The sequence below is a fragment of the Pistacia vera genome, unplaced genomic scaffold, assembly GCF_008641045.1.
Source record: "Pistacia vera cultivar Batoury unplaced genomic scaffold, PisVer_v2 Contig427, whole genome shotgun sequence".
In the NCBI taxonomy this organism is placed as follows: Eukaryota; Viridiplantae; Streptophyta; class Magnoliopsida; order Sapindales; family Anacardiaceae; genus Pistacia; species Pistacia vera.
The window spans coordinates 625,518-637,024 of NW_022196254.1; the positions used below are offsets into that span (position 1 = coordinate 625,518).

General features: G+C 37.8%; 1 protein-coding gene across 1 annotated transcript; it reads right to left on the bottom strand.

Moving 5' to 3' along the window:
* Nucleotides 1–589: 589 nt before the first annotated feature.
* LOC116143190 (soluble inorganic pyrophosphatase 1-like) lies at nucleotides 590–1,258 on the bottom strand. The gene has a single exon (XM_031428620.1). The coding sequence runs from the start codon at nucleotides 1,256–1,258 to the stop codon at nucleotides 590–592; it is 669 nt and encodes a 222-aa protein (XP_031284480.1).
* Nucleotides 1,259–11,507: the final 10,249 nt, after the last annotated feature.

An 11,507-nucleotide genomic window follows, 5' to 3' on the forward strand; every position in this document is an offset into this window, starting at 1 on the left:
TAATTATAATGGCAAAAGTAAAATTCAATTTAAATATTTAATATATGTAGCAAGCTTAAATAACTTTTTATTTTGTATTTCTTCTCACCTAACTATATAAATAACCAAACATATATATAAAAATAAGTACGCATAGAATTTAATATAAAATAAATGTATCAAATTTAAATAAACTTTATAATTTTATCAAATTCCAGCTAAATTATTTTTGTTTGATAAAATCATGTAATAATCATCTAAAATTCAAATTGAATAATTTATCTAATTGTATTTCTTGTCATCAAACTGTTTAAATGATAAAACAAACATATATAAATAACCATCAAATTAAATAAAAAAAATTGTAAAACATTTTGTTCATATAATTTTCAAAATTGTTAAATATCGTTGACAAACACGACTTATTGCGGTCGATGGATCCTTTCTCCATCTGAAAACAAATAAAAGAAAAAGAATGCATACAACAAAATCATCAATGAAGTATCGGATAAAAAATATTACTCATTTGCTATCCGAGATACTAAATCTAATGGTTACCATAGGTCGATGACGTTATGGATCCATAACTTAGGCCCTCCAAATATCGTATCTATCGCCTGAGAGTATGGAGAATGTACTCGGCATAAAGATCCATGGAGTACTGAATAGCGTCAACCGCAGTTGGTGCAGGCAAAAACTCGTTCACTGCAACCTCCTTGTTCTCATTCTTCTTGTAATCTTCGAAGAACCGGCGAATCTCCATAAGACGATGAGGAGGAAGCTCTTTGATATCAGTGTAATGCTTGTACTCCGGATCATCAGCACACACTGCAATGATCTTATCATCTTTTTCTCCCTGATCAATCATCGGCATAAGCCCTAGCGCCCTCGCTCGCAGAAAACATCCCGGAAGCACCGGCTCTTGCATCAGTACAAGAACATCAATAGGATCATTATCTTCGCATAATGTTCGAGGGATGAAGCCGTAATTGTGAGGATAAACAACGGAGGAGTACAACACTCGATCCACCTTAATCAATCCGGTTTTCTTATCGAGCTCGTACTTGACTTTGCTTCCCTTTGTAATCTCGACCACAACGTTGAAGATGTGGGGGGCTCCAGGGCCGAGTTCCAGGTCGTGCCAGGGATGCGCTGCGACTGATCTTCTCGACAGAGACGAGAGAATTCTCTCGTTCAGACGCGGTGGCTGCTTGCGTGATGCATCGGCAGCTGGAGCTTCAGCTGTTATACTTTCAACGGTTTCGTCAGCTGAACTCATGATATTTTGAATATTGAAGTTAGTGTTGATGGAATGTGAATGCAATTGAAGAGATTCAGGAATGTATTTATAAATATATGTAGGGGAAGAGAGATCCTAACAATGCGGTTAATTTATGGTCAATTGATTCATCATCAAGGCAATGCTTCGTGTTTGATGATGAGAGGAGGTCGGTAAGTCTGAAAGCCTCCGCCACTAATTTTCTGAACTAGTCATATACATGAATTGCTGAATTAATTCTCTTTTTTATTGCAAGTAATGATTCTAATTAATGTTAATTTATGATGAATTTGCGAACAAAAACAGAGATTTATTATTTCTTTAGGTGATATGATAATTAAATAAACCCGAATATAATATATTACAATAATAAATATTTCTAGATAATAATTTGCTTATACGGGATATATATATATATGTTAAGCGTTATTATATATTTACTACTAGGGTAGTTTAGTCTTTCATGTAGTAAGGATAGTTTAGTCTTTTATTACTTTTGTATATTATCTCATTTTCCCTCTTTTGCATTGTACTGTAATTTCATGATAAAGTGAGTTTGTGTAGAACTCACTCCTAAAAGCTAGTTCAAAGGAGAATGAAGCTCAACCAATTATATATACTATAACAGCCCACTATTAGAATGATGTGAAACAAATTCAACTTTTAACACCCTCCTTCACGCTTGGCGTGTAAAGTCGGGGTCCAAACCTATCATCTTCCCAACCAAAGAGGAGAGAAAAATAAACGTGACGTTGATACCATGTGAATAATTTAAAAGCAAAAAATCAAATATTCAAAAAGAAATAACAGAAAGATAAAATGAGGCTTCGTGTTTCTCATTGCAAAAGGAGGGAAAATTACAATACAATGCAAAAAAGGAAAATGAGATAGTACACAGAAGTAAAAGACTAAACTATCCTTACTACATAAAAGACTAAACTACCCTTATAGTAAATATATAATAACTCTAAGAATATATATATACTAAAAGGTACTTTTATTATTAATGATGATGTAATTATTTAGGAACGACTTTTTTTTTATTATTATTATTATGAAACACTAGATAAAGGATCTTATCTAGCGGTAAATTTCATAGCAGAACATCTGACGTACAAGAGCAAACACAAGAAAATCCGGGACAAGCTAAACAAAGCAGAAAGATGTGAAACCCTATGTATCCTGAAAAAGAACTTGATGAACATTTGCAGGAGGTTTATCCCACCATGTGAATCCATTTTGCAGCAATCCAAGATTAGCAAGGGTATCAGCGGCTTGGTTGCCTTCTCGGTAGATGTGGGAGACATGAAAGTTGATAGAGAGAAGCTTCGTAAAGCAATTAAACCACCGAATTCGGATTTGCCAAGGAGGAGAAAAATAGGAACTCTGAAAACTTGCAACTATTGATAAGGAATCACACTCAAGCCAAGTGAAGGACCAACCACGACAAAAAGGCATCTCTAAGGCTTGAATAACAGCCATTAACTCAACATAAAAAGATGTCTGTATAACTAAAGCCTAAAGGAGAAGCAAAGCAGCCATGACAAACTCCCAGATGATCTCGGAAAATGCCACCTGCCGCAGCTAAACTTGGATTACCCTTTGAAAGTCCATCTGTATGGATTTTTACCCAAGTAGAAAATGGCTTTTTTCCAAATTACATCAATAATTTTTGGCGCCTTGCGCAAGTGGATGGGGATGTCAATTTTAGAAAGAATAGAACAGTCCGTACTCAGGAAGATGAATCCAGGCAAAAAGGAACCCAATTTTCTCAATGTTACTTGAGAATGGGAGAAAAATTGATGAATAGAAGGTTGAATATTGTTAGACCGCAGTTTATTACGAGCTTTCCAAATATTGTTACAAGTCATCAGGCAACCAACGATCCAGAGATTGAAGATTTGCTTGGAAAACCTTTTAGAGAAAATTGAGCTCCAAAACCCATCCATGGAAGAGAGATTGATAAGAAGTTTGGAATAAATTCATTATCCAAATCCCAACATCGCTTCGTAAACAAGCAGTGAATGAAAACATGGGGGAGAGACAGGTGGATACTAGGAAAATACCTCTACCGCTCTGCGTTTCAAAACATCATCAGTTGGAAACCGAAAGTTTAACACTGGGATCAGAGTTAAGGTTTCTAATCGGGTGATAAAATGCTTTGGTTTGGAAGCAATATCTGAGCTCTTGTTATTTTTATTATGACGACAAGAAGAACTTGAGTGTCCAACAATTCCACAGTAATCTCAAACGAAAGGTAGTTTCTCATAGTGTACCTCCACATGAAATCTAAAACCATCTCGCTCAACCATAATAGAGTCGGTTAAGGGCTGAGATGTTGAGAAGGGAAGGTCAATGATATCTGGCCATTCATTGAAAAATATATTGTATTAGTTGTATATTTGTTTAGTTGCCTTTTATACTTAGAATACCTAGAATAGATTAGCATGATTGTAGGAAATCTCTTGTATAAAGCTACGTCTCCCAGTTCAATAAAATCATTCAAAGGCAAATATTATTTTTCCTTCTTTACATGGTATCAGAGCAGGGAACGATACCCTAGCTCTCTGCCTCTGCCCCCTTTCTTTTTGTCGTTTCTCATTATCATGATAGAACAGCAACCTTCGAATGGAGGCAAGCCTGAAGCTGCCAATTCATATTTTCTTCACCGTTCCGATCATCGAGGAATGATGCTTGTTTCCAAGCCNGGAGCCTATGAGCTATACTGAAGCTCTGAAGTCAAAAGAATGGAAAGTTGCGATGAAGGAGGAGCTGAATATGATAAAAAAAAAAAATTAAACCTAGAAGTTGGTTAACCGGTCATCAGCTTAGAAGATCATACAAATCAAATGGATCTTCAAGACAAAATTAAATCCTAATGGATTAGTCAAAAAATACAAAGCTCGACTTATAGCCAAGGGCAACGCTCAACAATATAGAGTAGATTTCTCAGATACGTTTGCTCTAGTTGCAAGACATAACACAATCAGACTTCTCATCGCACTAACAACTCAGTTTAAGTGGAAGATATACCAGTTAGATGTCAAGTCAGCCTTCTTGAATGGCTACTTGGACGAAGAAATTTATGTGGAGCGACTAGAGGGCTCTACAGTTGAAGGGGAAAATGACAAAGTCTATCTCTTAAAGAAGGCTTTGCACAGTCTGAAGCAGGCTCCGTGAGCTTGGTATAGCCGAATAAATGAGTATTTAAGCAAGTTTGGTTATGTAATAAGCCACAATGAACACACTATCTATGTTAAGAATTCAGATGACGATCTGATCATAGTCTTTTTATATGTCAATGACTTGCTAGGAATTGAAAACAACCCTGATAGGATAGAGCAATTCAAGAAAGCAATCATAAGGAGTTCGAGATGACAGACTTGAGAGAGATGACCTTCTTCCTTGGGATGGAGATACACCAAATCTCCAAATGGCATATTTGTCTGCCAAAAAAAATATGCAAATGAGATCTTGAAGAAGTTTAGCATGGAGAGTTGTAATTCAATGAGCACTCCACTAGTACAAAACTAGAAGTAAGGAAGATAGAGGTCGCAAGGTCGATGAAAGCAGATACAGAAGCTTGATCAGATGCTTTCTGTTATTAAAACTTACCCTAGTAATACAATTTTGTTCCCCATGTTGCCCCTAAACAGTTAAGCATTTGGTCCAAATTAACCTTATATTTGTTAACATTTACAAAACACTCAATTCATTCATGTAGACACTTTTTTCCTCGTTTTTAAAATTTTTCAAACAACATTGCCCTTGTTATTGTCATTATTTACATAAATGTCATTATACCCAAAACTAGCCACCACCGCCAGCCACTATTGATCACTGCCGGAGGCTGCCAAAAGTCACCATAATGGCATAGAACTGACCGTATATGGCCGGCCATGGGCCGGCCATGTGCTGGTGAGGCTTTTTTCGATCATGGATCACAGATCCATAGTTGAAAAAGGCCATATCTGGCTATTTTCACGACCAAATATGTGGCCATGAAACGGCGACTGATCTAGCAGTGAGACAATCAGGTTTTTGGCCATGAACTTGCCGGTGTTTCATGGCCACATTTATGGTCGCGAAACGACCATAAATCTAGCCGTGAAACAACCTAATCTGTGGCACTGTAGGCGTCACGGCCACATCTGTGGCACTACCAGTAGCCACTAGCGATGGTGGCTGGCTGCCGGCAGTGGCTTGGGGTGGGTAGGGGTGTTTTTGTTAAGCTTAAAATGTTTTTGGTTGCGAAGGTGTTTTTGCTAAATCTGAAAAGTAGGGGATTAAAAAAATTATTCAAAAGAAAATTAAAAAAAAATATTGTTACTTAATATTTAAAAATGAGGGCAATTAACATACCCACTTATTTATCCTTCCAACCAAACATATTATTCACCAATTTATTTGAACCAACCAAACACATTTTCTAAACATTCCTAGTAGTCTTCAAGGTGATCATTTATTCCGTTAATATAATATTCTCCTATAATAAACCATTATATGATCCAAATGCCCCCAAAAAGTCAAGCAGGGAAGAGAATTATAAGGAGCATGAAAATGACACATCATCCTCATCAGATTCTATGGACCCACCAAGAGTGTATAGTTTTAAAAATCTGTAGAATTTGATGCACACGTGGCAGAGAAGGAGTGCTGACTAGGACGTCTAGGATGCGAGATGTGTGGTGGATGATCAATTTTTTCACTATATTATAGCTTAATGAAGATTTGAAATAATTAGTCCAATTTCATTAATATATTTTCCTTACAATAGGGTATGGTATATCCACCATACTTTTCTTGAAGGCCAGAAAAGGAAAGATTCGGAAACTTCATTAATTAGCAATTCTGGAATCATTCTCATGCTTAGATTCATCCAGATATTGCTGATAGACATAAGAAACAATGCCCCAAATAGCCAACACCATGGAGATAACCTTCACTCCATCTATTTTGTCATGGAAAAATACCACACCCAAAACTGGAAAAATAGGGAAGCCTAAAATACTTATGGAATTGCAAAAGAGAGAAGACACCTCAAAGATCAATCCAACAAGGCCAACAGAAAAAACCTGCCAAGCTATGGTAGCCCAAACAATGGTCATCACATAGGCCACCTTCCCAAGTTCATACAATTCCATCTCCTAACTTAAACTTTTCCATTCTCCACTAGCAAAAAGTCCCACTACAGCAACACAAGTTGCAACTATTGAAGGATAGGATATGATATCAATGATCTCCATAAATGTTCCTCTCTTGAAAACCTTCTGAAAACAAAGCTGTGTTGAGGCAAGATTCAATCCGCACCCTACTGATCCACCAAGAGTACATATGAACCCAATAGCAAACTTCACTTTAGAGACTCCAGACAAGTCTCCAGAGCCATCTTGAAACATAAGAAAGATAGAGGAGATGGTGAGAAGCACCAGAGAGTTGTTGAGAAGGGAAGGTCAATGATATTTGGCCATTCATTGACAAATATATTATATTAATTGTATATTTGTTTAATTGCCTTTTATACTTAGACTACCTAGAATAGACTAGCATGATTGTAGGAAATCTTTTGTATAAAGCTACGTCTCCTAATTCAATAAAATTATTCAAATGGCAAATACTTTTCTCTTCTTTTCATGGTATCAGAGCAGGGCATGATACCCTAGCTCTGTGCATCTTCCTCCTTTCTTTTGCCTTCTTTTTATTGTTGTTTCTCTGCATCTGCTCTCTTTCTTCTGCCTTCTTTTTATTGTTGTTTCTCCTTATCATGATAGAATAGCAACCTTCGAATAGAGGCAAGCTTGATGCTGTCAATCCATATTCCGATCATCCAGGAATGGTGCTTGTTTCCAAGCCCCTCAATGAGGATAATTATTCGACATGGTGTAGAACCATGATAATTTCTTTGAATGCCAAATCCAAGTTGGGTTTCATAGACGGGACCACCACAATGCCATCTGCCACAGCCAAACCAGACGACTATGCTTCGTGGAAAAAATGCAACGATATGATCCTCTCTTGGATTCTCAATTCACTCACACAAGACCTTACAGACAGTGTCATTTTCTCGACCACCGCCTAGGAGGTATGGGAAGACTTTCGAGATCGTTTTTCTCAAAGCAATGCCCCTCGTATTTTTCAGATTGAGAAGGACATTGCTTGTCTTGCTCAAGATCAAATGACTGTATCAGCTTATTACACAAGACTAAAAAAAATTATAGGATGAACTAGGATCCTATAATGACACCGTTTGCTTTTGTGGGGCAGACCATAAGAGACACAGATTGATGCAATTTCTCATGGGACTCAATGAGTCCTACAGTGCAATCCGAGGGCAAATTCTGTTGATGAATCCACTCTGATGCTGCCAAGGCTTACTCTTCCATTGTACAAGAGGAGAAGTAGCGAAGCCTGGGGGCTGCACGTGAGACGGTGGAGAACTCAGCCATGGTTGTTCGAAGGGCTGAACCGGTGGCTCTGGCTGTTCGACATGGACAAGGTTCTTCTTCTCATTCCAACCCATCTAATTGAAAACCTTTGCATTGTTCTTATTGTGACTGTGACCATCATGTACGAGAAACATGTTGGAAGCTGAATGGGTACCCACCAGAACACCTTAAACATGCATCAAAAAGGTTTAATCAAGGACACACTCATTTCAAGCGCAACCATAGTCAACAATCTTCATTCAACAATGTCAAGGAAAGTCCAATAATGCAAGAAGTGCCGTCGGTGACAAATGGGCTCTCTGATTTGCAAATCTAGCAAATTTTATCTATCATGCAAGGTAAAAAAACAACACAATCTACCAATCCTAAAGCTAATGCTGCTTCCTCAGGTTTGTTACAAACATTGTTGCGCCTCCATCAATGAATTATCGACAGTGGTGCCACAGACCACATTACTTTATCTCCAACTTTGCTTGTCAACGGCAGTAAAAGCACCTTTTTGCCACCAATTGCTATGCCAAGTGGAGAACAGGCTCCAATTACATCCATTGGGAATTTACCTTTGAATTTTGTTGTTACTTTAAAAAATGTGCTTGGTGTGCCATCTTTTAAGGTGGATTTAATGTCTGTGAGTCGAGTTACCAGAGATCTCAATTGTTCAGTAACCTTTTTCCCTCATTGATGTATTTTGCAGGACTTGACGACGAAGACAACGATTGGTTTGGGAACAACGAGATGGACTTTATTACTTGGTTGCATTAGCTTCAGAGAAGCCAAAACCTCAAACTCCATCCGCAGCAGCCACTTCTTGCAGTTTTCCCAGTTCTCAGGCCACCTCCTCCACCTCTTTATGGCATCGCCAATTGGGGCATTTGTCTTCCTCTAGATTAGATTTTATGGCAAAACATTTGTTACATTTCCCTTTTCAGTCTAATAATGCTTGTGATGTTTGTGCCCTTGCAAAACAAAGTCGATTTCCGTTCTCTGTTAGTTCAATTTCGTCTATTAGACTTTTTGAATTAATTCATTGTGACATTTGGGGCCCCTATAAAATTGTCTCTCTTTCTAGTGCAACATATTTTTGACTATTGTGGATGATTATTCTAGATTCACATGGGTATTTTTTATGCATCACAAAAGTGAAACACAACATTTACTTGTCAATTTTTTCTTATTTGTCCAAACACAATTCCATGTTTCTATAGCCAACATTCGGGTTGATAATGGTGGAGAATTCTACTCTATGCAGGAATTTTTTAAACAAAAAAGGACCACTTACCAACATTCTTGTGTCTATACTCCTCAACAAAATGGGGTTGTAGAGCGCAAGCACCGCCATATACTTGAGTCTACTAGAGCTTTTCGTTTTCAAGCCCACCTTCCTTTACATTTTTGGGTAGAATGTGTTTCTACAATCGTTTGCCCACACCACTCCTTTCTTGCCAAACACCTTTTGAACGACTTTATGGTAAACTTCCTTCTTATTCACATATTCGAATTTTTGGGTGCCTTGCCTATGCTACTGATGTGCACGTCCCCCATAAATTCACTCCTCGAGCCAAACGATGTATTTTTCTTGGCTATCCAGTTGGTCAGAAAGCTTACAAGCTCTATGACCTTGCCACCCACAAAATGTTCACTAGCCGTGATGTTGTTTGTCATGAAACTATTTTTCCTTATGAGTCCATTCCATCCACTTCCTCAAATTTAGCCCCAGTGATCCCTCTTTCTGTACCCAATCCTTCTCCACCAGTCCAACAACCCTCACCGCCAAATGCACTTGCTAGTCCTTCTCCTGAACCCATTTTACGCCGCTCTCAAAGACCTCATCACCCTCCCACAGCTTTACGTGATTATGTCTATAACCAAGTAATGTCTCCCAACCATTTGTCGTCTTTGTCATCAAGTCCACAAAAAGGTACGCGCTATCCCATTTGCAATTTTGTCTCTTATCATCGTTACTCACCATAGCATTGCTTTTTTACTGCTGTTGTCAGTCAAGATATTAAGCCTACATCTTATACTGCAGCAGCTTCTCATTCACATTGGCAAGAAGCAATGCAATCTGAATTGGCTGCTTTAGAAGCTAACCACACTTGGTCTCTCACTTCTCTTCCTCCTGGTAAGAAGCCTATTGGTTGTCATTGGGTTTATAAAATCAAACGACACTCGGATGGTACTATTGAGTGTTTCAAAGCTCGTTTGGTTGCAAAAGGTTTCACACAGCTGGAAGGTATAGATTACCATGACACTTTTTCTCCCACTACTAAAATGATTATTGTTCATTGTTTATTGCCTTTAGCAGCTACCCAGAATTGGTCTCTTCACCAACTTGATGTCAACAACACTTTTCTTCATGGCGATCCGCATGAAGAAATTTATATGTCTCCACCTCCTGGTCTTCGGCGACAGGGAGAGAATCTAGTGTGTCGCCTTCACAAGTCGTTATATGGCTTAAAGCAGGCTTCCCAACAATGGTTTTCCAAGTTCTCTACAGCTATCCAAGCTGCTGGCTTTGTTCAATCCAAAACAGATTACTCATTATTCACATGTCAGAAAGGCAAAACTTTTACAGCTTTGTTGATATACGTTGATGACATTCTTATTACGGGTAATGATGTCAATGCCATATTAGCTCTCAAGCAATTTCTACATAGTCATTTTTGGATTAAAGATTTGGGTGATTTGAAATATTTTCTTGGCATCAAAGTTTCTCGATCGAAGAAAGGTATTTCCATCTCGCAACGAAAATATACTTTGGAAATTTTAAAAGATGGAGGATTTTTGGGTGCTAAACTTGTGAACTTTCCCATGGAACAAAACATACAGCTCTCGGATTCAGGTGAATTGCTTAAAGATCTGTCTCAGTATAGGCGACTTGTTAGACAACTAATTTATTTGACTATTACTCGGCCGGATATCACCTACTCGGTCCATGTGTTAAGTAGATTCATGCATGCACCATGCAGACCACACATGGAAACTGCCTTGCGTGTATTACGTTATTTGAAAAGCAGTCCAGGACAAGGTTTGTTTTTCCTTCTCAAAATGATTTATCTTTGCGAGCTTTTTCTAATTCGGATTGGGCTGGTTGTCTAATATCTCGTAGATCCACTACGGGTTATTATGTTTTTTCTGGGATGTTTTCTTATTTCCTGCGGACAAAGAGATAGAAAACCGTATCTCTTTCCTTAGGAGAAGCCGAATATAGAGCCATGACAAGTACATGCTATGAATTATCCTGGCTACGCTCATTATTTAAAGATTTGAGAATATTACATCCGAAGCCAGCATTGTTATATTGTGATAACACAGCCGCCTTACATATAACTGCCAAACCCGTTTTCCATGAAAGAACCAGACATATAGAGATGGATTGCCATTTTATTTGTGACAAAATACAAGCTTGTTCAGTTGTAACCAAACATATTGCCTCAACAAATCAATGTGCGGATGTGTTCACCAAGCCATTGGGAAAGGAAGCTTTCTCAACTATGATACGCAAGTTGGGAGTTCTTGACATTCACTCTCCAACTTGAAGGGGAGTGTTGAGAAGGGAAGGTCAATGATATCTGGCCATTCATTGACAAATATATTGCATTAATTGTATATTTGTTTAATTTCCTTTTATACTTAAGACTACCTAGAATAGATTAGCATGATTGTAGGATATATTTGTTTAGTTGCCTTTTATACTTAGACTACCTAGAATAGACTAGCATGATTGTAGGAAATCTTTTGTATAAAGCTACGTCTCCTAATTCAATAAAATTATTCAAAAGGCAAATATTTTTCTCTTCTTT

Excerpts from the sequence above, each read along its gene's own strand:
- LOC116143190 (XM_031428620.1), bottom strand. The coding sequence starts at position 1,258 with ATGAGTTCAGCTGACGAAACCGTTGAAAGTATAACAGCTGAAGCTCCA.